The sequence below is a fragment of the Malaya genurostris genome, chromosome 3 (genome assembly GCF_030247185.1).
Source record: "Malaya genurostris strain Urasoe2022 chromosome 3, Malgen_1.1, whole genome shotgun sequence".
NCBI lineage: Eukaryota > Metazoa > Arthropoda > Insecta > Diptera > Culicidae > Malaya > Malaya genurostris.
This window is the reverse complement of record NC_080572.1, coordinates 167,717,466-167,745,440: the sequence shown is the minus strand read 5'-3', so window position 1 is coordinate 167,745,440 and position 27,975 is coordinate 167,717,466. Positions and strand designations below refer to the sequence as shown.

Below are 27,975 nucleotides of genomic sequence, written 5' to 3'. Positions count from 1 at the left end.
GAAGCGATCGGTAGTGTCCGGTGAATTGAATATTGCATGAGGGTCTTCCATATGCCGTTGGCGAAGATCCATGTTGGCCGCATCATTCGGTCCGTGTGGGTCCGCGGGAAACACCCCCAGGCTACGAAGGCCCGGCGGGTGGCCCGCGTGCTGGTTTTCGACTGGGGCGGCCTTCCGTGGACGATGATGGTGATGTTACGGAAGAGAATGAAAAAAAAGTAAATATTGTGGAAACGGGGTAAAAAGGGGATGTGGGAACAAAATGTTTGAAAACGATAAAGATCTAATTAGTTGCCATCGAGATGGTGAAGAGACAGGGAAGGGGTAACGAAACGCTAATTCCGTTATCAAATGACTCGCATGTATCATTTCATGATGAGAGCACTTCAGCTACGGCGAGACTGTTTCCATCCTGATATTCGAAGCGCAGCTATTTTGTAGTAATTCGCTTACCTCCACAAATCGTGCGATGCATGGTATTCATGAAGGCTCCCTCAGTTATCGTTTGAAACACGAAGGTGCATCCACCGATTTCGGCATCAACAAGTAAGGTAATCCTTCGTGCAAGTGGAATAATAGATGATAACGAGTACCGAATAATGATGAGTGAAAATAATTTGATGAAATTGCCGTCAACTGAGCTATTGTGAAATTGACGGCAGTTTGCTCGTCAGATGATAATGCATTACCGTGTGGTTTTCGGAAAACGACAGAAAATAAGGATGTTGAGTATGTTTTTTCCGAGGTCCATTCAATGCAGTTGTTGTTGCTTGGTTTCGGATAGGACTGTTTTCATTCAATTTACCATATATGCTTGATTTTAGAGCTCAATATTTTTTTTGCTGACCATCAAAATATATTTTTGTGCTATAGAGGAAATACATTAAATTCAACCATCGTTCATATTTACAATAATATTCAAGTGATATTTTAATCCCAAACCATTATGTTGATCGTCATATTATATTCAAAAGTGTAAGGGTTGAAGACAATCGCGTTTTGTTTGCATTATTTCCATGGCTATAACGTTTGTATGTAGTTCCAGCAAATAACAACAACTGAAATATTGTTCATTTATTGTTTATCTTTATCAAATAGAAAGGACATTGTGAAAACGGACTTTTGAACCGAGGCCTGGAGAACCGAGTGTCATGTACCATTCGATTCAGTTCGTCGAGATCGTAAAATGTCTGTGTGTGTATGTGACAAAAATATGCACTTGATTTTCTCAGAGATGGCTGAAACTATTTTCACAAACTTATGTTCAAATGAATGGTCATATTTTCCCATTGAACGCTATTGAACTATTCCGATTTGACTTCCGGTTCCGGAATTACATGGTGAAGTGTACTGAAAACCACCGTTTAAAGCAACGATGTAAAAAGGGGTTAATTCTTCTAATGGGAGTACAAATTAGTTCGGTCCGTTTTCAAAAAATGGTTCTGGCTATTATCAATATTGAACAATAACAACTGACGTCGGTAGTTTCAAGAGGTTAGACATCTGTCATATATATTCAGATCATGTTGCTTCGAGTTAAAAAAAACTTGTTTCTCACTGTGTTAATTATAAGCAATTTTGTTTTAACTAAGCAGCATTAGCGTAAAATTTTTGTTTTCTGTTTTAATTGGAAGGAAAGAGCAGCTGAAGCGCATCATATGCTTGTGGATGTTTATGGTGATAATACTTCAACAGATAAATGGTCGTCAAATGGTGAGATAACTAAGTCTTCACAAGTTCCTATCTCATGCCCATCCTAAAGTGCTCTATCATAGTATATTGCAACATGTTGTTTGTTGCATTATTTGTTATATATTGAATTGAATTATATTACATTGTATTACATATTGTTGTTATTATTATTATTATTATTATTATTATTTATTATTATTAATATTATTATTATTATTAATTAGTAATAATAGTTACTATTATTATAATTATTATTAAAAAAGAAATATTATATTTCCTGCAGTACTGCGATGAAAGAAGAGCATAACTTACATTGCGACATCAACTGTTATGGATTGTATCATAGCATATTATTTCATGTATTATCTTATTATATTATATTATATTATATTATATTATATTATATTGTATTATGCTCAAGTATGTCGACAACGGGGCAGGGAGTGCATCGGGGTATCTTACAAGTGAATGACTGGATGTTGGAGGGGGAGCTTTGTGTTTCTCCCTGAAGGTCTGGAATGAGTAAGACGTACCCTTCTAACAAACAAATCATCAGGCGGGTTTAAGCTGGTATAGCGAAATTCTTTATTATAGGGCCGGATGTTCTTGCTGGAAGGCGCCGGGTCCTCAAAACCCTATTTGCCCTTCTTAACAGCAATTATATGAAAGCTATCTGATAATCAAATTCGGATCTACTGTAAGTCTACCCGCATACATTGATAATGCCTTGAACTGATGGTGGCTTCACACATACATACATGCATACATACATACATAATACTTCAACAGATAAATCATGTAAGGAATGATTTCGAATGGTATCTTGTGAACTGAAACCGAAAGACGTCGAAAGGCGATTTTTAACTTGCGAGTAGTTAATTCAAAGGCAACAAAGAAAGGTTGTTTACATCGTTGTTTGTTACTGGGGAAGAATTACCACGATTACAATCATGACACGGGCGACTTGTTGGGCTTTCATCAATCCATGTCTCTCCAAAAGGCAATTGTGGTGGATTCTTTGATTTTCTCTACTTCACCTACGGCAGATATTTAATTCTTCCCATGGAAAGGTTGCCACGCCCTTACTCGATCACACCCTCTCATTCTATTACTATCGCGTGATGCAGTAGTATTTAGTCGACAATGGTCATCTACAGATACAAGGAGAATCATGGATTTGAGCGGGGGGGCACCCTTTTTTACGCATACGTTAAGGTAAGAGCTGGTTGGAGGGTTGTAATCATCCAAAACCGCGATGAACGATAGCAAACTGTTGTCAAGTCCCGTGCTAGTAAGTACCACATGGTGATGTAATGTAATGCTAAATGACGAAACATGTATCAAAGTTCATCTCCAAAAAAGATCATAAGAGAAGTTTTACATAAAAAATATATGCTCAAATTGAATGATCTTGTCAAAAGAATAAATGCGTTGAATTTGAGTTTTGGAGGGATTATTGCAACTTAAGTCAAGCCGACACTTCATTTTGGAAACGGTGAACGGCCATGAATGATCGAAACAAACTTATTTGAATATCAGACAAACAACATAATGCAATTTTTACTGCACATTGCACCGATTGACTTTGTTCGTAAGATTACTTCTGTTTTATGTTTTATTCGTCGTCTTTTCTCACTAACGTGCTTGAAAGATTCATCAATGAAGATAAGAAATTTTCCTCTGGTTGTCATCCTAATTGATCTGGTAAAACTCGAATCAAATCAGCAGGGAATAAAAAGAGTTCTCAAAATCAACTGGAATATTACCAGATATTGTGTGACGAGAAATTCGACAATCTATCAGCTGTCATATTTGATCCTGCCTGGGATGCTTACTGGGGACACAAAATGCCGACGGTGTTTGCTTGGAACTGTAATAAATATTTGCTGTGCGTTACTCTCTTTCATAATAACATCACGCGTGAGCATAATCTTCTACCTTCGGGCTCTGCGTAAAATCAATCTTCTACTTTCCATCAGCATGGGAATGGAGACTGAAGAGGAAAACGTATTTCACTGCTAGCAGGTGAAAATATTGGTTGATTAAATGTGATAGTGCCTCTCTTGAACTCTTGGTTTCCTCGAGTCTGGACAGATGTATGGAATCTTTACGCTGCCTTTTTTGATTGAATGGTATTTCAATATGAATTTGTGCCTCGAGAACATGTACTAATTTATGGTATTTTTCATGCTACATTGAATGGAGAAAAAACACAACAAATTGAGTGGAAGCGCAAACATTTCTGACGATGCAAAATAAGATAGATTGAGTGCGATTCTAAATAACATGGTTGTTTTCTTTGTGTTACTTTCATACCGTATAAATTTCAGACGTTGAAAGAGAGAATTACATGTGAATCCACCTTATAGTGCCATTATATCTGCTAGTATAGGTAACATGATGTGTTAACAATATAAAGTATTCAAAAAGAATTTGAATTTGTTGAATTGAGTCAAACTATCTGAAATTTTTTAACTGCGGTCAGTCGATGCCCCAAAATTATTTCGTATTGTAATTGAAATTCTATATAATTATATTCTATATACATTCATATTCCAATACTATGCCTCAAGTAAAAATAACATCGATATTTCTACGTAACGTATCAAGATTCTGAATCTCGTCATGCGGTTGTGATTGATTAGAATAGTTAAGATTGTACGATACTACGCAGTAGCCACGATAGCAAACCTTCAAAGTGACAGGTCGTTTTATATATCGATGTACGTAGAATAAACGATTCCATGAAACATGTTTTAACTTTTCATCAGCACCCGCGTCACGGTTGAATTCATATGTAATCAATTGAATTTGCAAAAAAAAGAACTTATTTGTTCATCACTTTTTAGAGAGTTAATAAAAATTTCTGGTGCTCTCGACATCTTAGAGCTTAAACCTGTGGCTCACCTAGGAAAATTTGATCGTGGGTCAAAACTTGATTTACCGCCTCCAGCGTAGGTTTAGTGGAATATGGAAGCACACGATTTTTCATTTGAACCTAAGTTTTTGTAAATCGGTCAAATTATCGTTAAGTAACGTGAGTGAGATTTACTTCCGGTGCTTCCGGAATCGGAAACCGTCAACCAGGATAGTCGGAATCGGTTTGTTTGGTTGTCTACTTATGATTGCTACCGATTGGAGTAGTTTCAAGGTTAGATTAGATTTTTTTTAAAGTAATTTGTTTCGTCCCTTTAAGTGACGGCGTAAAATTTTCAAAACACCTAACCTATAATTCCGGAACCAGAAGTCGCATCCGAATGAAATTTTTTTCACGTCTTCTCTGAGAAAAGTGAGAAAATTATTTGAAATTGTAATTTTCTCACTTATCACACTGTAATTCCGGAACCGGAAATCGGGTCGAAATAAAATTCAGGAACTTTTCATAAGACAATTATACCTTTCATTTGAATCTTAGTTTGTGAGAATCGGTTCAGCCGTCTCTGAGAAAAGTTAGTGCACTAATTTTAACTTTTTTGCGCATATCATTCTGTAATTCCGGAATCGGAAGCCGGATTCAAATGAAATTTAGGAACTGTGTATGGGGCTACCAGACCTTTCATTTGAATCTATGTTCATGAAAATCGGCGTAAAAATAATGAAAACGGTTATGTGCCCTAGCACAAAATTTGGCTAACCCCTAAATGACCATACCTGCATCGGCCAGAAATAGTCGAAAACACGTTTTCGTTCGGCACGTCAGAAAAGACATTGCACTTCGTTGCAAAACAAAAAAGTGTTCTGTAATTAGCAGAAACTTTACGTCTGCTTAGCGGTTCAAATTGAACTGCCGAGTTTAGCACTAAGCAGTTCAATTTGAACTGCTCTGCACTGATGAGTCAAAGACGAAACGTAAAAACCTTACAATGTAGTTATTTTCGGAACGGGATTGATGAGTAGATGTCGGAAAACGACGTTTGAGGTGGTTCTGAAACTCAAGATGGCGACTGCCGGTTCCTTGATATTCCTTTAAAAACCCTACAATGTGGGTATTTTCGAAACGGGATTGATGAGTAGATGTCGGAAAACGATGTTGTAGGTGGGTGAAACTTCAGATGGCTACTTCCGGTTTCTTGATATTCCTTTAAAATCCTTACAATATGGGTATTTTAGGAAAAAATTAGATTTCAAATCGATCACAAACATCTATTTTTTTTGGTATCTATACACCAAATCTATACTGAAAAAATATCCATATTGTGAGTATTTTCAAAGAGTATCAATAGACCGCAAGTGATCATCTTCGATTCAGAACGATCACAAACATCGTCATTCTGTCACCACATCAAATCCTCTTCGAAAATTCCCCCACTGTAGGAGTTTTCAAGGAATATCAAAAGACCGGAAGTCGCAATCTTGAATTTCAGAATCACCTTTAACATCTTTTTCCGATATCTGTTCATCAATCCTGTACCGAAAATACCCATATTGTAAGGGTTTTCAAGGTATATCAAAAACCGGAAGTCGCCATCTTCAGAACCACCTCAAACATCGTTTTCCGACATCTACTCATCAATCCCATACTCATATATTTAAAATGAAAAGAAGAGGCCCTAGGTGAGAGCCCTGAGGTACGCCAGATGTTACATTAATTGGTTCAGAGTTTATGTTTTGGAAGCGAACTAAGTTAAGTATGTCTCAAACCACTCCAGAAGGCTTTGTTCTATGCCATATTTTTGTAGTTTGTATAGAAGTAGTGGTGTGTCAGTACGATCGAAAGCTTTACTAAAGTCGGTGTAAAGAGTTTCTATGTGATTACCAGCGTCCATTGCGTTCAGAGTGAATGTCACAAATTCAAGGAGATTTGTTGTAGTTGAGTGGCCTTTGAAAAAGCCATGCTGCTTGTTTATTTATTACGTTCTTCAGCTGTTGAAAAAGTTTACAATTTTTTCAAATTATTTTGGAATGCAAGAGATAATGGCTATTCCACGGTAGTTCCGAATGTTAGATTTTAAACTAGATTTGAATATTGGTACAAGAAAAGAAGATTTCCATGTTTTAGGAAAAGTACATTTATTAAGTGATAAGTTAAAAAGTAGTTGTAGTGTGAGTTCTTCAGCAAGAATATTGGTGGTATACTGTCAGGTCTAGGCCCTTTTAAGGCGTCTAAGTTTTTCAGTGCTGTTGAAATGTCATGTTCTGATAGATAGTTTACAAAGATGGAGTTGGAAAATGCAGGTATGAAAGAAGTATTCACGGTCACGGACAGTTTCTGAATACGATGTATATATACTTCTTGAAAAAGTTTGCAAATTGTTTGCAGATTTCTGTACTATTTTTTCCTTCATGTCCGTCGAGATGCATTTGAGATGAAAAATTGTTGCTTTTTAGTTTAGTTTTCGAGTAGTTAAAAAAATTCTTAGACGAAGTCTATATTTCGTTTTCAATTTTGCGTTTAAATTCTTCATGTGCTGTATTTATGGCTATTTTGAGTTGATGGCAGAGGTCTATGTAATTTTGGAACTTTTTTCTGATTTGTAAATTTTGTGTGCTTTTTGCTTTCTATTTTCAGATGTATCAGTACAGGTAATTTGCAATTGTAATTTTTTCATAATTCTTTCTTTGGTGAATTTTCTGCTAAAACTTTGTTCACAATTTGATAAAATTTGTCTACTTCGTCGTCGACATTTCCTTCTATACTCAATACATTTCGCCAATTAATTATACTTAGTCTACGCTTGACTTCTTCAAAGTCAATTTTATTGTATTCCGGCACTTCCTTATACTCCAAGTATATACGCATATACGGTGTTATTTTTTTCTATTGCCTTTTTTGTGTACAGACCTGATACGAGTGATTTTTAGTCGCTATCACCGGCATGATAAATAATTAAAAATGTCGCTGTTTTGGATTTTTGCTAATACTATCGATGTCATATTCATTAAAAAAAGGAACTTACTTCGAAAATTACTGATATTTTATCCCATATCCTTTTTATAACATAGAAGACTTTCAAGTATTTTCGTTTACACAGGCAAGGTAGTCAATATACATTCGTGACAACTGATCTTTCTTGATTGGGTAACTTTTCGAAGCAGTCCTGTAACTTCGAAGTATATACAGTTCTACTTGAAAAGTTTTCGTCGACGCCCTCTGCGGCTGTCTCGTTTTATTTCGTGGAGTAAAACTTATGTACCTTTTCGCGAAAGGTTTGATTCCTTTGTGTACTTGACTGTTTATTTTTACTCAGTCACCATAATCAGCACAGTTCTCATCGTCATCGCCAGCTCTGCAAATGATTTCAGGAAACTTTTTGGCCTTTCGTTATTGTGCTACTCTTTCTCAACGTAATTAATTTGGCGGTGGCTTTAATTTTCACATCCGTTTCGTTTCACTTAAGCGTTGGAGTCAAACCCCAGAAAGTTTGAGACTTGCAAGAAAAAGAAACATGGAACAATTTACGTTTTTTTATGAGAATCTATTGATAAAAACGTACTTCTTCCACATAGCAGTTAAAATATACTTTGTTTATATTTACACATGTGATTTTTTTGGTTTTAATTTTCAAGATTTTAATAAATTGTAATAGCCACAATCGAGTGCATTTCTAGAAGTTTAGAATTGTCCTATGTTTGTAATCAGTGATGTATTTGACATATTAAAGTAGTAATCGTGTATCTTTTAGCAAAATATATTGCGAAGCGACAAACTAATTAAACGATTAGGTTGAAAACAACAAATTTGCAATTCATAAGATGACCGCTTACAGTTACTACCTGAAGCGATTTTTTCGGTTTAGAAAGCTTTACAACAACATCTCATTTGGGCCTTTGAGTAAACTTACTTCATAACTTTTAATATGTATATAGTGAAATATCATCAATGACATTTGCGAATCACGTGGAGATTGGGCGGCAATGAAGTGAGCGATTTAAAAACAAATGTCTTCTGATGAATTACTTTTTAAGGGCAGCAGTCTACGAAACTATGAGTGTATGAGCACCTGCAACTTTTCGAGTATTTACTTTTGGTGGGGAAGGGTAGGCCGATTTTTACAAAATTGGAGGTTAAAAACCCTTCTTAATCCACTTAGTTCTACGCATAATCATATATATGAAATCCCACAAAATATGGGACGGTTATGTGTAGAGTGGCCGAGTTGTGAGCTCATCAAATAACCTAATAAAGCTTGTTTCATTTAGAATTGGAACAAACTTTTTCTCATATTGTGGCGCTCCTGGTGGACGGATTTGAAGTTCTTGGCGCCCACGTGTCGGGAATTTTGTCAGCTTCACGTATGATTTTTGACATTCCGCAAATCGACTGTACTTTGTAAACAATCAACATGGAAGCTGAAAAAAATGAAAAAATTGTGCTCAGTTATTTGGAAAATTCATTGTGGTCTGCATCTAGGCTAACTAAACAGCTGAAATTGTCCAGAAATACCGTATGGCGCGTTATCAAACGGTATAAGGAAACATTCACGACGATTCGGAAGCCTCAAGCCAATCGACTGGAACTGTCGACCAGAAACTGCGTGGTAAGATTTTGAAGACGAATAAGAGGAATCCTAATCTGTCGGACCGTGATTTGGCCAGAAATTTCGGTGCTACCCATAGTACCGTGAGGAGAACTCGACTCCGGGAAGGAATCAAGTCGTATCGAGCTAACAAACAGCCAAATCGGACCATAAAACAGAATAGTGTGGTCACAATTCGTGTTCGGAAACTATATGACCAGGTGTTGACCAAGTTCGACGGGTGTCTTCTGATGAACGATGAAACCTATGTCAAGGCTGACTTCGGGCCAATCCCAGGTCAAAAATTTTACTTGGCAACGGCTCGGGGAATGTTCCAGCCAAATTTAAATTTGTTTTTGCGACAAATTTGCAAGAAAATTTATGATTTGGCAGGGCATTTGCAGCTGTGGCAAAAAACGAAAATTTGATCCCACGACCATCCCGTAATGTTTTGGCAAGATTTGGCAAGCTGTCATTACAGCAAAGTCTTTCAAGAATGGTATGCAGAGAAAGGGGTCCAGTTTGTTCCGAAAAACCTTCACCTACTCAACTGCCCCCAATTCCGCCCTATTGAGAAATACTGGGCAATCATGAAGAGGAGAAAGTTGTCAAAGACATCAATCAGATGACGACCTGTTGGAATAAGGTAGCTAAAACGATGGACGAAGAAGGTGTGCGCCGCCAAATGAGCCGTGTTACGGGAAAATTCGAGAATTCCTTCGAAACCGTGACGAATAATTTTAACCGTATTTTTTCTTGAAAGTATGAAGAAAATGCTACATTTGTATAAAAAAATATCTTGAATTCAATAATAAATAACTGAAATACAGGCAATTGTTTTTGTTCCAATTCTATCTGAAGCAAGCTTTAGTAGCTTTCAAACGCGTCTAAGACTTCCGCATTCGATTCAGGCATCGTAGATAACTACGTTTAGTCGGTTAATTTCCAAAACTTGATCAGAGACATCATTCCAGCTTTTAAATAAGCTTAAATTTATCAAAATTCGTTGATTATTGTCGAGAAGTTTGAGCCGATGAGAAAAGTGCTGTTAGTCAATTACGTCACTTATACCATCCAACTCCGGAACCGAAAGTGACAACTATGTGATCTTCAATATTGATCAATGGTTCAATAGTAGCTTTCAAACGAGCCTTCCTGAATTTCCGGTTCCGGTTAAATATAAGTTCGATTTGCTGTAAAATTGAGTCATTTTTGACGCTCATATATGTCGGTCTCTGAAGACGTAAATTAACACGATTGGTGTGTACGTAAAAAAAACTTAAACTGGCCTCAAAACTACTCCAATTGGTAGTCATTATCAGTAGACGGTCAAACAAACCGATTCCGGCTATTCTTTCAAGAATCGAAGAAAATTATTTAGAAGAATACCACAGTATTATATATGAGAGTATGATTGATATGAAGCAAAGTCTTGGCATTACATTCCTTTTGTGGAATTTGGCCTTTCTGTTTCAACAGACTTCGCAGCCGATTCATATAGCGTACAGAATCATTGCATGGCTAGTACTATGGATCCAACTGACGCTAAGAATCCTTCCAGGTCGGGGCTCGAACATACGACAACTGGCTTGTAAGACCAGCGTCCTATGCATTGAACCACCAACCCGGGACATGATTGATATGAGCAAGGCATTATTATACCACTAGGTGGATTAAAACAGGTTGTTATAACTATGAATGCACTCGACTTGTTGAAAATTTCTTTCCAATTTTTTTAAAATAATGCTTCAGCATAGAAATATTAAAAACAATGACAAATCGAAATCCAAAAACTTTTAAGAGTAAAGAAAAATTAAAGTAAAGGCTTAGTTTTTCTCTTGACACTAGCTAAAACACTTGTTGTTCTATTTTAAAAGTACAAGAACGACTTATTTTTCACAACTTGAATGAATTATGTGCTGCGGAAAAATGGATCATCAGAAAGAATGCACGAAAGTCTTGAGTAGATGAGCATATCGTTTCATTAGTATGGAGTAAATAAAAACTCTGACAAACCCTTTTCTTCGCCGGTAGAATTTTAGAACAACGGAATGAGATCTGTCAACATAACCCATATATCTAGCTAACTGCATTTTTTTCTTCTCCCAATGGTGAAAAGCAATGACTGGACGGTTTGAAAAATAAAAACGATTTGTCATTGACTGGTTTCGATATCATCTTTCCCCAATGTTGGTTTGTGCCACTCTAGTCACAAAAATTCAATCGTCATCAAATAAAAATGGAAATGACTACCGAGTTTTTGTAGCGTTACATTACTTGATTTCGGACATCGATTTGGGTGTATTTGTTACATAAAAATGTGCCACATTCAAACAATGAGTTGCTGAATTTCAATTCTTACAGCAGAGGCATTTTGAGTACAAAAATGATTACGAAAAACAGATCTACCCTTACCCTGACAGTGCATATACAATATTAGTTTTCAAAGCTTAGCGAGTTGAACGAAACGATACACACATCTGTAACTGCGTCGCATTCTGTTGAAAGGATGTAAGTAAATTTTGGTAAGGTAACCATTCCAATAATGTTATCAGCTCCAGTAGTCATCAAATTTACGAACACCATCAGTTGGAGTGTGATCTGCTGTCTCTGTTCGATTTGATTACCAAACCCTTGTTACTTTCTAAGTAGATGATAGTTTCCTAATGTAATAAGCATTTCTAAGAAAATTTCGCCATATCACAAATGAAAATTAACTAGAATTATTCTAAAGCCGTTCATCAATATTATTTAACCATCACGACTACGTAAGAAATCAACAGAACAAAATAGTTTAAAGTACAGCAAGGACTAAAGATCAGAGCTAATAAAAGTAATTTTCATTGACTCAAAATAGACGGAAATGACGAGAAATTAATGTCACTCTCAGCTTCGCTTGCAAACTATGAGAACGAAATCCATGTGTTTTTTTTAAATAACTATTCATTAAAATATGAGTTAAAATTAAATTATTAAGATTTAAATTGGGTGTTCAGCCACAAGTGGTGACTTTTCAGCCCTATTATATATATAATTTGGTTGTTACCATGAGGACATCATTTGCCTCCGCAATTCTGAGATTTTTGTGTAGGGAAAATTCTAAACCTACTTGTATTGTGTAATGGGGAAAAGGAACTTATATACTAACTTACTAACTAATACAGAGAACGAATCGATACAATTGAAGGTTGCATCGATTTTTGTCGGAATTTGCTTATAATATTATGTGACATTACATCTAATGGTTCTATATTTGTGAGTCTGTGTAACTCATTTGTACTAAACCAGGGAGGACGCTTCAAAATCATTTTCAGAATTTTATTCTGAATCCTTTGAAGCGTTTTCTTCCTGGTGGAACAACAACTTGACCAAATTGGTGCTGCATAAAGCATGGCTGGTCTGAAAATTTGTTTATAAATTCACAACTTGTTTTTTAGACACAGCTTAGAATTTCTGTTTATAAGAGGATATAAACATTTAATATATTTATTACACTTTGCCTGGATTCCTTTAATGTGATCCTTGAAAGTGAGTTTTTTGTCATACGTTAAACCTAAGTATTTAGCTTGATCAGACCATGTCAATTCCAAGCTATTCAATTTGAGAATGTGATTATTTTTTGGTTTGAGAAAAGAAGCTCTTGGCTTATGAGGAAAGATAATTAATTGCGTTTTTGCTGCATTTGGTTTAATTTTCCATTTGGACAGATAATCACTGAAAATATTTAAACTTTTTTGTAGGCGACTGCAGATCACTCTTAGATTTCTACCTCTGGCTAACAGACTTGTGTCGTCACAGAATAGCGATTTCTGACAACCAACGGGTAGATTTGGAAGATCAGAAGTGAAAATATTATACAAGATTGGAGCTACACTCGAACCCTGCGGAACACCGGCTCGTACGGGTAGCAATTCAGATTTACAATTCTGATAGCTAACCTGAAGAGTACGATCAATTAAATAATTTTGAATCATTTCGATCAAATAAATAGGAAACTGGAAATCAGACATTTTTGCTATTAAACCTTTGTGCCAAGCACTGTCGAATGCTTTTTCTATGTCTAGAAGAGCAACTCCAGTGGATAACCCAGAAGATTTATTTGCTTTTATCATGTTCGTTACTCTGATCGTTAGTTGATGAGTAGTTGAATGTTCATGACGAAATCCAAACTGCTCTGGTAAAAAAAAAATGAATTCACATTTATATGAGACATCATTCTCAACAAGATATTTTTTTCAAAAAGTTTACTGATAGAAGAAAGTAAGCTGATTGGTCGATAACTTGATGTTTCTGCTGGGTTTTTATAAGGTTTGAGGATAGGAATTACTTTAGCGTTTTTCCATCTTTTTGGGAAGTGTTACGGGACGAAGGACAGTTCGGAAACTTCTTTTTAGCAAACTCGAAATTGATGGTTGGAGTAAGCTTCAAGCTAGAAATTTAATGTTGATTTATAAATTCATTCCTTCTTTTACATTTTAGTTTACTTACAATATAAGTCTTCTTCGTGTACAATTCGTCCTACTGTAACAGTCCAATATTCATTTTATATTTTAGCTGCCTGTAATATCCTAGGTTTTAATGATTTCAATTTGAAGATTTAATTTTACTTACGATCTATATTTAAGTTTATTTTTTAATCAGGGAATACATTTTAACGAGATACTTGTTTCTTATCGTGTGTGACACTAGTTTTATTTGACATTTCTACCTGTACCGACATTTCAAAGGGGATTATCGTGTCTTCTCTTTAATGCAGCATGATCGCTGATCTGTGTTGCCAACAGGCCCCCACCCGTATTGCTTGTAGTCTCTTCAGCTATACCAACATTAGACTCACGTACGTCCAGGGCAGCGAGCATCGTGGCCGGTCGTTGATGAATCCCAGTTGAAGTGAGGACATCAGCTTTACGTACTCGGCCATCTGCTCCAGGATACACTTGCAGAATTTTATCCCTAGTCCAGCTATTCCTAATGTTCTCATTTACAATAAACACCAAGTCGCCTACGTGCAACTGTCTCGCTTCCCCGAATCACTTCGTTTGTCTTGTAATAACCGGTAAATACTCATGGATCCAACGAGTCCAGAAGCGGTCTAACATCACTTCAGCGAGGTTCCAACTCGATCGCATTATCGTACGAGGGTCCACCGGTAACTTAGCAGGTTGTCCAACACAACTAGAACTGAGTAGCAAAAAGTGGTTTGGCGTGAGTGCTTCTTCAGTTGCGTTGTCCAACGGAATGTAGGTCAACGGGCGTGTGTTCACCATCGCTTCTATCTCAATTAATACAGTAGATAGAATCTCTTCATCCGGATTTCGAGCGACGGGAAGATAAGCAAGAGCGACTTTGACAGAACGTACGAGGCGCTCCCACACCCCACCCATATGGGGAGCGTACGGTGGATTAAACTTCCATTGAGTTGCCGCGTTCGTGAAAGTTCCGGCTAATGAACTATTGATTGCTTCAATCGCCGTTTTTAGGTCTCGATTCGCTCCTTGAAAGTTGGTTCCTTGATCGGAGTATATCTCCAATGGTGCGCCACGACGTGCTATGAATCTACGAATAGCCATCTTGCAAGATCCGGTACTTAGATTGTAGGCTACTTCCAAGTGGACAGCTCGCACTGTCAAACAAGTGAAGAGCGCCACCCATCGTTTTGCATTGCTGCGCCCGATCCGAACAGTGAGAGGTCCAAAATAGTCTAATCCTACAAATGAAAATGGACGTATATAAGGCGTTACCCGTACAGCCGGAAGCGGACCCATCCGTGGTGTCTGTGGTTTGGACTTGTCTATTTTGCACCAGTTACAACGTTTACATACAATTCGAACGGCAACTCGTAGTGCAGAAATGTAGTATTTCTGAATTATTTCGTTCACCACAGTTTCACCATTTGCGTGATGAAATCTACGGTGGTACCAATCAATTAGAAGATGAGTGACGTAACTCTTCTTAGGTGCTATGATAGGAGATTTCATGTCCTCTGATGCCCAATTCGCCTCACGCATACGTCTTTCCATGCGGATGATTCCTCCTACGCCAATTGACGGTGAAAGTTTGTAAATTTTGCTACTTTTCTTAATCGGCTCTTGTTGGTTTGGTGGAAGTAATTTGTTACGCTGCAGTATTGCAAACTCCTCAGCATACTCGTCCAATTGGATAAGTTTCCATATGGTAAATTCAGCCAGCTTTAGTTCTTCGCTTGAGAGAACCTCGGTGATGGGAACTGATTCATGTAGCAATTTCCTTTTACAGTTATTGTAGAAACGATTCATGAAGGCGACTGAACGTATTAATCGCTCGAACTTTGAGAACCGTTGGAAATCTACAATTTGCTTCGTGACGCTGTGTGAGAGAACGTGTATTGATCGCATTTCTTCTGAGGTTTCAGTTTGTGGTTGTTTATATTGTGGCCAGTAATCCATATTTTCGTAAATAAAATCCGGACCACTGAACCATCTGCTGTAATCCAGCATGGCTGTTTCTTTGGTCCATTTAATGGCGTCGTCAGCCACATTCCACTTCGACGGTACCCATCTCCACTCATCAACGTCGGTTGCTTCCAAAATCTCGCGTACCCTGAATGCTACAAACTGTGTGCGTCGTCGAAGATCTGACCGTAGCCAAGACAGCACCGTGCTGGAGTCGCTCCATAGAACTTTTCGCGTTATTTTTATTGTATGATCGGAAATGACAGTCTTCATTAGTCGTGTTCCCAGGACAGCTGCTTGAAGCTCTAATCGAGGTATAGAAAGCGGTTTTATAGGATCTACTTTGGTCTTAGCAGCAACGAGACTACACCTCACAGCTCCATCATCTACTATGCGGAAGTACGCAACAGCAGCGTACGCTAATTCGCTCGCATCAACGAAGATATGCAGTTCGAGACTATTATATGCGTGCGATCCATATCCAGAGAAATAACAACGAGGGATTCTAACATTTTCAAGTTGACGTAGCAGTTGAACCCACAGGCGCCAACGAGGGAATATATCCGTTGGAATCTGATCATCCCAACCAATCGCTGATCTCCACACATCCTGCAAAAGTACTTTTCCATGAATAAGCAAAGCCGCTACGAATCCTAATGGATCGAAGACGCTCATGACCAAACTGAACGCTTCTCGTTTGGTTGGAACAACTTCTCCGCTCAGCAGTGAACGCAAATCATCTCGGAGCCTGATGGAATATGAGAATACGTCGTCTTTCGGTAACCAAGTCATTCCCAACACTCGCTCTACTTTATTACTTTTATCCATTCCAAAGCTCTTCGCCGTCGTTGAATCATGCTCTCCTATTCGTCTCAGCACTTCCGATGAACTCGACAGCCAATTTCTGATTTCGAAACCTCCTCGAGCGTGAACAATGCTTACGTCGTTTACCAGTTGCACTGCTTCGTCGACCGTATCTACGCTGTCCAGGTAGTCATCAACGTAGTGGTTTTTCATCACTGCTTCACATGCTACCGGAAATTCGATTGCTTGCTCCTCTGCGTTCTTATTTTTTATATATTGTAGCGAACACGGAGAACACGTGGCGCCAAATGTAGCTACATCCATGATGTACACTTGAATCGGCAGCTCCGGATGATCCCTCCATAAAAAACGCTGAGCCTGGCGGTCTTCCGGTCGTATGAACACTTGGTGGAACATTTCCCGCACGTCTCCACTAACAGCAACTTGTTTCTGACGATACCGACTGAGCACAGATGACAATGGAGTGAGCAGATCCGGTCCTTTGAGTAGAACAGAGTTCAGGGAGATTCCTTGCACAGTAGCGGCAGCGTCCCACACTACTCGTACCTTTTCCGGTTTTTTAGGGTTAATAACAACTCTTAACGGCAAATACCATATCCGGTTTCGATCTATTGCAGAGAGTTCACTATTAGAAGCAACATGAGCATAGCCCTTTGCTTGATAATCTGATATTTGCTTTCTAACATTGGCGTACAGTTCTGGATTTCTAGCCAGTCGCTTTTCTAAACAAAAGAGTCGACGTTCTGCCATAGGTCTGCTATTAGGAAAATCTACCACATCATACTTCCACAGAAGTCCTGTTTGAAATTTCCCACCTGGTATACGAGTTGTCGTCGCTTCCATAATTTGTTTTGCACGTCTGTCTTCAGCTGAATCTAACGCACTCGGCAACATAACACCGGTACTTTCTACGCTGAAAAATTTCTTGACCAGTTCGTGAAGTTCTTGATCCGTAGACTGGGAGCATACATGAAACAAGCGATTAGGAATCGTGTCGCTGGATGTTCGGGAGTTCCCACTAAGTACCCATCCGAGCCTGGTTTTGGTTGCCATGGGTTCATCTCTTTTCCCTTCTCGCTCTTTGAGCGACGTCATCATACCGGTATTATTCAGTCCGATCAGTATGCATGGTGAAGCATCATCATAGCTCTTCACAGAAAGCCCTTTAAGGTATGGAAATCTGCTCACTAACTCGGCAAATCGGATTGACTGTCGAGGTAAGTCTAAACTTTGTACGGTACGGACATCTTTTAGAATAAAACGATTTACGGAATCAACTCCCGAGATAGAAAGTTGTAGTTTCTGTGACTCTTCCTCCGTTCGCTTGACGCCATTGGTCCATTGCATACAAAGTGGAGATACAGGACCCACCACACCTAACTGATCCGCTATACCTTTTTCGATAAGTGTAGAATCGGAGCCACTGTCAAGAAAAGCGAAGGTTTGCAAAGACTTCCCATTTGCATACAGTAAGACGGGAATTATACGGAAGAGCGTTCGATAGCGATAATTTTGGTGTACGGAAACCATCCCGGAGGTTGAACTTGAAATACAATGTTCGGTAATCACAGGGTTGCCTGGATGAAGTAGTTTGTGATGACGCAGTTGACAATCATTTAACCCACATAACGGGGCTTTACACGGCCATCTGCCGTGTGGATATAGACATCTTTTACACAGATTGACATCAGATATTATTTTCCAACGATCCGCTAAACTCATCCGTTTAAATTTATTGCAGTCTTTTGGTTTGTGTCCCGTTAAATTACAAATCGCACAAGGACGCTCTTTTCTGATTTCTACCTTATCAGACTCGTTAGCACTTCTATTCTCAGACCGGGTGACACTCGTTGACGCGTGAGAATTCATGAAAACTTTTCCTTTGTAGCAATTATTCCTTTGAATATTCGACTCCGTAATTGTCGTAACGCTACTAGCTGCTTTTATTATAACATTCATGTAGTCGGCGAAAGCTCGAAGGTCAGCTACCATAACCTTTTGTTTATGCATTGCCCAGTCTAATTTTATGTTGGCTGGAAGTTTCTCCACGAGCTCCTGTAGTAAAATTGGATTGGCTAAATGCATTTCATGCCCAGTAGTCACTAGATGCACGCACAGATTCCGCACTACTAATCAGAAATTAATCAGTGTCTCCAGCTTCTCTGGTTTTGAAGCCGGGGTATCGCGAACTTCACTCAGCAGAGTATTTATAATGGCATCTGCGCGTCCGTAAAGAGTTTGAAGTGTATTCATCACTTCCGAAACGGTTGAGGGATTTAGCAAAAAACAACTAACTGCTTTCCTAGCATCTCTACGGATAGATCTTTGCAGTCGCATTAAATTTTCGTTGTCCGTGTATCCACACATCTGTGTAGAGGTTATATAACTGCTCCAAAACAGCGGCCATTCCGCAGGGTTGCCCATAAACGTAGGGAGATCTTTTGATACAACATGGCGAGCTGCGAGTTGTTGTGCATTCGGCCCTTGCGATGGTTGAGAAGCACCACGATCCGGTTTGGGGAACGAGCATATTGGATTCTGATAACTCGACACACTCAACACTGGAGGGCGATACGGCGGTACATCATAGGGCATACCCACACCCGGTGGTAAATCATACGACGAAAACGTTACATTTTGTGTCACGGGGGGAAATACAGGCGTGTTAAACATATGTAAATTGTCACGGTTGTAATCGGGTACTACCGTTCTTTGGAGAGGTAAATTAAATGTTGAAAAGGGTATACCTTGTGTCCCGGGGGGTAATATAGCTGAGTTGAACATACGGAAATTCTCACTGTTGTAATCTGATACTACCGTGGTTTGAACCGGCGTTTGAAAATGCGATAGCTGCGCAGAGGTCGTTGCCACTGAACATCCTTGAATGTCGGGAACGATAATTTCTCCATTACGTTGAGAAGTTCGAGGTGTTGATTGACCGGCCGGTTGTATCATCGCTAAAGAAGTCGTCACAGTACCAGTGGGTATTTTACAGAAAGAAGTTGAGACGGGAGATATCAGGTCGACATAGGATAGACCTGCCGTGGTGATACAAGCGTTGATTCTGTTTCCACCAATTGAAAAACAAGGCATACGTGAGCCGTCACCAATTGCACTGGTCACAACAATGGCTTGTGCATGCGGAGGATTCGAAGCTGCTTGCGACGTGAGTCCAGTGGGGATCTTCTCCCCAGATTTGGAACTCAGGGTCACTGCTGGGTGCTTATTCATCCATTCTTGCACTTTGTTTGCATTATAACCGAGGCTACGGAGACTTCGTGTGCTTTTCCTTCCGTCATCTTCCTCCAGACGAGCTTGCAACAGATCGTATTTTCTGGCGACAAATGCTTTTTCCAAAAGCATGTTCGCTATGGTTTTATCCCTCCTTGCCATTTCTAAACGAATCGCTTTTTCCTACATTTCTTTATCCAGTTTCTCCTTTTCCAGCAAGAGCCTGGCGTGTACTTCTTTTTCATCAGCAAGCCGCTGCATTTCAAGACGTATTTTAGTACTTGAAGTTGACGATTGTGTATCGGAACGTGAAGGTACTGGCGGACAGAACTGGCAGAAGTACGCTCTGCTCTCATTAGCAATGCTATCTCCAACACCGGCGCAAGTGAAATGGCTCCAGGATTGGCATCCGTCACATTGGACCATTTGACTGTCTACTTCGTCAGGTTGGTTACATATTCGACAGTTTCGCGGTATAAGTTCCGATTGCTCTGTGGCAGAAGCTTCCGCCATTTTGTAACTGGCGAACACCGCGTGGGCTGGATTATATTCTTGAAGTTCTGTTACGGGACGAAGGACAGTTCGGAAACTTCTTTTTAGCAAACTCGAAATTGATGGTTGGAGTAAGCTTCAAGCTAGAAATTTAATGTTGATTTATAAATTCATTCCTTCTTTTACATTTTAGTTTACTTACAATATAAGTCTTCTTCGTGTACAATTCGTCCTACTGTAACAGTCCAATATTCATTTTATATTTTAGCTGCCTGTAATATCCTAGGTTTTAATGATTTCAATTTGAAGATTGAATTTTACCTACGATCTATATTTAAGTTTATTTTTTAATCAGGGAATACATTTTAACGAGACACTTGTTTCTTATCGTGTGTGACACTAGTTTTATTTGACATTTCTACCTGTACCGACATTTCAAAGGGGCTTATCGTGTCTTCTCTTTAATGCAGCATGATCGCTGATCTGTGTTGCCAACAGGAAGTAAGCTAATGAAAAACACTTTTTTTAAAATTTTAACCTCAAGACAATATCGGGAAGATTTTTAATAAGAATATTAAAAATTCCATCATTACCAAGAGCCTTCATGTTTTTAAGTTTCCTAATAATTGATTTAATTTCATCCAAATTCGTCTCAATAATGTCATCTTGTGATAACACTTGGGTTGAAATATGCTCATATTTCAGTGAGACTTCATTTTCAATAGGACTCACAACGTTCAAATTAAAATTGTGTACACTCTCGAACTGCCTAGCAAGTTTTTGATCTTTTTCGCCATTTGTAAGAAGTATTTGATTTCCTTCCTTGAGAGCAGGAATTGGTTTCTGAGGTTTTTTTTAAGAACCTTAGAAAGTTTCCAGAAAAGTTTAGAATATGGTTTAATTTGTTCAACTTCTTTAGCGAAATTATCCTTTCGCAAAAGAGTAAATCTATGTTTAATTTCTTTTTGTAAATCCTTAACTATGTTTTTCATAGCAGGATCACGAGAACGTTGATATTGTCGTTGACGAACATTCTCCAACCGAATGAGCAGTTGAAGATTGTCATCGATGATAGGAGAATTTAATTTAGTTTGAGCTTTGGGAACTGAAAGATTTCTAGCTTCGATGATATGATGATTCAAATTGTCAATTGCTGTGTCGATGTCCGCAGAATTTTCTAAAATAGTTTCATGATCCACATGATTTTCAATGTTAGATCTGTAATCCAACCAATTTGCTCTATGATAGTTGAATACAGAACTAATTGGTTTAATTATAGCTTCGTTGGATAGTCTGAATGATACTGGAAGATTATCTGAGTCAAAGTCAGCATGTGTAATCGGTTCACTACAAATGTGACTTTGATCTGTTAGAACCAGATCAATTGTAGACGGGTTTTTCACGGAAGAGAAGCAAGTAGGATTACTGGGATGAAGAACTGTGAAGTAACCAGCTGAGAGTTGATAATGAAGTATTTTACCATTAGTGTTATTTTGCCTACACTTCCACTGGACATGCTTAGCATTTAAGTTCCCTATTACGAAAAATTTCCGTCGATATCTTGTGAGTTTTTGCAAATCGCCTTTAAAGAAATTTAATTGTTCGCCGGTGCATTGGAATGGCAAATATGCTCCAGCGATGAAATAAATTCCATGAATGGTTTCAACTTCATATTTCAGTTATTTACATTAGAAGAATTAAGTGGTAGATTTCTACCTGTGATACTAGCATAACTGACATTAGAAGAAGATGATGACGAGGTCGATCTACCTGTCAATCAATTGTTTTCGTTAGAAGACGAATTTTCAGGCGTGCCTGTTTTTTGTTTTAAAATCGAAGAAATAAGTGCCTTAGAAGAATTAGGCGTGGCATTTGTAACGGTTTTTTGATTCTCAGGTATGTTCTGTAAATTTAAGGTCGTTGATTTGACTTGTTGTCTAAGCGAACGAGCGTTTAAAATTTTTTCACTGACAGGACATTTCAAATAATTGGATTTATGATTTCCATCGCAATTTGAACATGAAAATTTATCAGTGGTTTCATTCATTGGACAAACGTCTTTCGAATGCGATTTACCACAATTCAAACACCGTATATCCATATGACAATTTTTGGTTCCATGACCGAAGCCTTGGCAACGACGACATTGCGTTAAGTTTGCAATACGATTATGCCGTTTATAATGTTCCCAATGAATTTTAATGTGGGAAATGAAACGTACTTTGTCTAAAGTTACATCACTTCGATTGAAGTGTATTAGGTAAAGTTCATGGGAAATTCCAGAGCGTGGTTTAGAAGTACCATTCGCTCTTTTTTTCATAAGTATTACTTGGGAAGGGGCAAAACCAAGCAATACTTTTAGTTCATTTTTAATTTCATCAGTACTTTGATCATTTGATAAGCCTTTCAAGACAGCCTTGAAGGTCTGTCTGATTTTATATCATATGAATAAAATTTATGAAGTTTCTCGGACAAATATCGAATAAGACGTTCGTAATCTTCCAATCCATCAACCAAGACTCGACATTCTCCTCTTCGTCCGATTTGAAATGGGACTTTTACTTCCGGGAGAAAAGTAGAAAGCTCAGTACGGAATGCTTGAAAGTCGGAAATCATCACCGTCACTGGTGGCATAGATTGATGTTTTTTCCCAGAACGACAAGCGTCCATTTTGGGAATTTTTGACGAATTTTCTTCTATGTCGCTACAATCGGATTCAGGAAGAATCTCGTAAATATTGTTAGACGGCATAGGATCAACGGAAAGGAAATCCGTCCGTTGTTATTTATTTTTACATTCAGATTCTATAAGATCGTGAATGTTATTAGAAAAATGTTGAATAACGGATTGTGATTTATTCCGTATTGAATTATTTTTAGCCTTAGGCTTGTTGCCTTTCCGGTTGGACGCATGCATTTTTGAAATGGGAGAAATTTTAAATTAAATTAACTAGGCTAAATTAGTCTTCGATTAGACTCCTAGTTTGGAAAAGTCTTGATGAAGACTGATTAGTTCGAAGAACAGTTCTTAAAAAAGACTGATTAATTTCTTAGTCACTCTAATATCACTCTTTGTATAGCCTTGAGAAAGGCCGACTAATTGATAGTCTTTAAAAAGTCTGTTAGTGATTCAGGTAGCCTTGAAAAAGACTGAAGCCTTGAACCAATGAAACTCTAGGTAGCCAGAAAAAAATCCAGGAGCCAAGAGCTATACGCGTGCGGTGCGAACGACTGTTCAACACCGACTGGAAATCCATGTGTTCTTTCTTTCATTTGCCCATAGTATGCAGTGTCGGTATTCAACTGAAGCTTTGAGAATCGAAAATGACAGAAAAAGGTTTCACAATGACTTTTACCTGTTGGTGCTCGAATTTGTAGTAGTTTTGATTCCCAAAGAGGTTCTGGTATGTAATTACTTCGATTTGTCATATTTGAGGCCCTCTTTATAGCTAAGCGTCATAGATTTTCAATACATCGATGAAAGAATGAGAATTGAAATTCTACTGATGCTCCCTGCAGATGTTAGTTTGGTTTCGTATTGTCATAGAGGAAAGAGTGACGTTGGCAATTACAATCTTTCAAATTTTTCAATGAGAAACGAAAATGCTTCGTCTCTCTTCGTTTGTTCTGGTGTCGTTCATTTACGAATGAGACAGTAAAATATTGAAAATGAGTTTGTTGGAACAGTTTCTTTCATTGAGAATGCGTAACAATTTTAAGCTCTGCTAAAGATAAATCCATGTGAGTTTCTTTGAAGGTTGTCTGATATCTATTTCCAATACTTCCGGGGTCCGGTAAGATCGAAGTTCTTATTTTCACCTACTTGAGCCCACTTTAGATGTTGTTTTACGTTTATTTCAGTGTCACTTTTAATCACGGTTTGAAATTTTAACATATACTCTGTATTTTCGGAAACGATAATCGGATCCCAATACATTTAAAGAATTCTTTATTCAAAAAGGAAGAAGCGCAAAATCGACATGAAATATATTTTTTTGATATATATCAGTATCAGTTGGGTTCTATGAGACCTTTCATTTGAACATAAGCTTGTGAAAATTGTCTAGCAATCTCTGAGAAAAATGAGTGCATTTTTTTTTTTTTTCATATTTTGCACATTTTATTCCGTTACTTCGGAATGGGAAGTTGGATCCGGATAAAAGTAGCAAGCTATGGTAGAACCTTTTGTATCTAAGTTTAAGAAAATTGGTTAGCGAATCGCGAATCGAGCATTAATTTTGGACACCCACATTTCGAAAATACGTCGTGATCGGCAGGATCACAACAGCAAGCGTCGCAGTAGAACTTAGAATCACTACAGAGGACAAAAGTTAGAGTGGTATTATAACACAGAAGTTGAAGAAATGTGCAAAGGTGACTCCAGATGCGAAAGAGATGAAGAGTTGGTGTCACATAATGACCGCTCAAGTCAGCCAACAGAGTGTCCAAGGTGTGATAAGAAGTATTCGAAGAACGATTCGAGATATCATCAAAACCAAAAAGGATGAAGGTTTGCGCAATTTTTCCTTTCAAGTGCAGTAAATGACCTCAGTCTTGAGTACTCAGCAGTGTTATTTCATTAACATGGTTTCGAGATAAATCAATTTTTTACGTCCATATACTAAATGACTAAAGCTTTCGATTATGCATAATGATAATTAAATGTTGTTTATATAATTGAAAGATCACCATCATCGGTGACGATAACGTTCATGTAGATAAAGAGTTGATCATCAGACCGGTTCCACATTCGTGAGGGTTTCAATTTCGAAGAAGGTGGCTATTCTTGAAGGTGGTTGGAGGAATATAAGGTTCTCCATTACTTACACCGGAGCGACCGTGCTAGATACGAGGGCAGTGAGCCACGAAAATGGCAAGGTTGACTCAAAATATCCGCAGTTAGTAGAAAACAAAAAGCACATATTCGCGGAACAACAGGTGTTCTATCAAGTTATACAAATCAGCCATTTTTAAAATCAAATATGGCGAATTATGTGTTTCCTTTATAAACTAGAATGAGTCGAATAATGTAATCCAAGGTCGAGGCTCGAAGGAAGCGGGGCTTGTGTGACTTACCGAGAGTTGCAAACAAAATTCCTACAAAGTTTGTTGCAGTTTATTGACAGCTTTCCATTCAACAACGAAAACGCCAAAATTGGTATTTGATGTTCAACATCAAAATATAGGATTAGAAGTTGTTTAAGCCTATTAGGTCTATTGTACCAATAGTCATCTCATTAGTATAGTTACAATGTTGTTTTACCAATTACTCCACTTCAATCAATAGACTGTAATAAAATGAAATGCAATATCTTTGCTTCAGCTTGAAGAATCAATACCGCAGAAAAAGTAGTTTGAAAATGGTTCAAAATGCTGTTATAGCGACGCGAAAACTCGAAGCGAATGCTGCTAATTTCATCTTACTCTTGAAGTCAATCTATCAAAAAGAGAACAGATCACATTCTAACTGATGGTTTTTGAGATGACTAATGGAGCTGAGATGAATGGGGAATGGGGGTACCGTTACCCTATATGCTATTCGATAATTTTGGTAATGTTTGAGGGGGGGAGGAAAATGTAAAGCCGATTTCCCTCTGTTATCGAAAATCGAAAGTAGGGTAAAGTGATATAATATGCCCCCCTTAAGAAAACATGGAGATATTTCCAAGTGTATTGATATATTTTCCTCGAGAATGTAAGTATTTCATTGAATACGGATGAGGAACATAATTTTCAATGACTACAATAGAAAAGATGAGAATTGATTGATACAAACACATTTTCCAAAACGGCTACATTCTTAGTTTTTTTCGCTCGCCTCGGACATAATGCCCCAGCAGCCGTAAAATATCTCTCACAACAAATCAGTGGCCTGACACACAACAAAAGACATTTTATCCCACAACAATGATGCATTATGCTTCTTGAAATGTCCATAAAGGTACTGTTTTGAGATAATCAGTATGTCAAAAAAAATGGTGGATAAAACATCTATTTAGTCGAAGCAAAACTTTACATCGGAAAGCTGCAAAATGAAATTTTTAGTTTTTTCATACTTTCCTGCAAACGACAACCACCAAACTTGCATAGCAGAAAGATCATACGAAAAGATAGTGTTAGTGATAAAACTTTGGTTCAGAAAAGTCTTCAATGCTTAAGAAAGGAAAGGGGGCATTTTGGCTAGCAGGGGCGCTTTATAAGACTTTCCCCTACTACCCAAAATAATATTAGTACTGTCGTGTAGAGCATAGAAAATAGTCAGAATGATGGGATGACAGCATTTCATTAGTAAACAAACGATAAACAGTGTGTTTTTCCATCTTGAATTAAATGTTTGTTCGTAATTGACTGTAACGTATTTCTTTTTGTTGAAGTGATCGCATAAAAGAAATAAGCCGATTTAGATTCTTCGATTAAAGTCCTACAAAATGCATATAAATTATTACTTTTTATCACTGTTCAATAACATAACCTTCTCTTGCTTATCATAACAAAAGAACTGCAGGCCACCCGCAGGGCCTTCGTAGCCTGGGGGTGTTTCCTGCGGAACTACACGAACCAAAGGAAGCGGCCAAAGATATTTAACAACGCCATGCCATGGTAGATCATGCAATATTAAAATCACCGACCACTGCCGATTGCCAGCTGAAAGCTGGATTTTCGAAAATCCGAGACGACATAATCTAATGATACTATTCTAGTTTTAAGTTAGTCGTTAATTATTAAGATTAGAAAATACCCTTGGCATCTTAGAGCTTAAGCAGTGTGCCTACAAATACATTATATTATTGAATAAAAAAAAACTAAACAACTGAATTTAGGTACTATTTGTAATGAATAAATCAATACCATAGACAGTCGGGTTTACCCCACCATTTTTGAAAATAGCAAGAATAAGCTTTTCGTGAAACGCTTGTATCATTTCAGAGGTATGAATAAAATGCTCTGCACAGAATGTTGCGTAGGAACCTCAACTCACTGAAACTTGTTTTGCCTTTTCATTAAGATAATTTCTAATACTTAATTGGGCTCATTTATGACACTAATTTTTTCGGAACAATTCGGATCGTTCATGAAAGCATCTTCAGTTTTTATGTTACATGTTCGGCAACCTTTCTAAAACCAAGCGTCGATTACGTTACTTGTACGATTATATATTAGAAACTTGAAGTATCGTAATTTTCCCACAGCCCAATTTTCAGTCACGAACAAAAAAATTAGCCTAAAATTATTGATATTGGTTAATCCATATCCGAGAAAATTGAGCGGTAATGAGTTTTGACTTTGATGTCACTTATCCCATTATATCACCGGAATCAGAAGTGACAGCTATTCGATATTCAAACTTGATCAATGATCCAATAGTAACTTGAAAACTAGCCTAAGTTTGTTAAAATCGGTTGAGCCATCTTCGAGAGAATTGAGCGGTAAAAATATAATTGAAAGTTGCAACACATATACACACACAGGCATTTTCAGATCTCGTCGAGCTAAGTCGAATTGTATATAATACTATGGGTCTCCGAGGCTTCGTTTGGAAGTCGGGGTTTTCCAGGAATTCTTCTACCTTTCTATGGAGAAAGACAAAATGGGCAGATTCACTTTTCTCGGAACTGGCTGAACTATTTTTCACAAACTTAGATTAAAAAAGAAGATCTTTTGGTCCCATACAAGTTATTTTATTTTAACCGAATCTGAAAAAAAACTGCACTCACTTTACTCGGAGATGGTCTAACCTATTTTACAAACTTAGATTCAAATCAAAAGTATCATGATCCCATAAAAAACCTGGAATTTTATTTAGATTCGACTTGAGGTTACGGAATTACAGGGTGTAGACAAAATTAC

At 37.8% G+C, this 27,975-nt stretch overlaps 1 protein-coding gene across 1 annotated transcript; it reads right to left on the bottom strand.

The window, feature by feature from the left end:
* Nucleotides 1–14,179: 14,179 nt before the first annotated feature.
* LOC131434094 (uncharacterized) lies at nt 14,180–17,500 on the bottom strand. Its single transcript, XM_058600740.1, has one exon. The coding sequence runs from the start codon at nt 17,498–17,500 to the stop codon at nt 14,180–14,182; it is 3,321 nt and encodes a 1,106-aa protein (XP_058456723.1).
* Nucleotides 17,501–27,975: the final 10,475 nt, after the last annotated feature.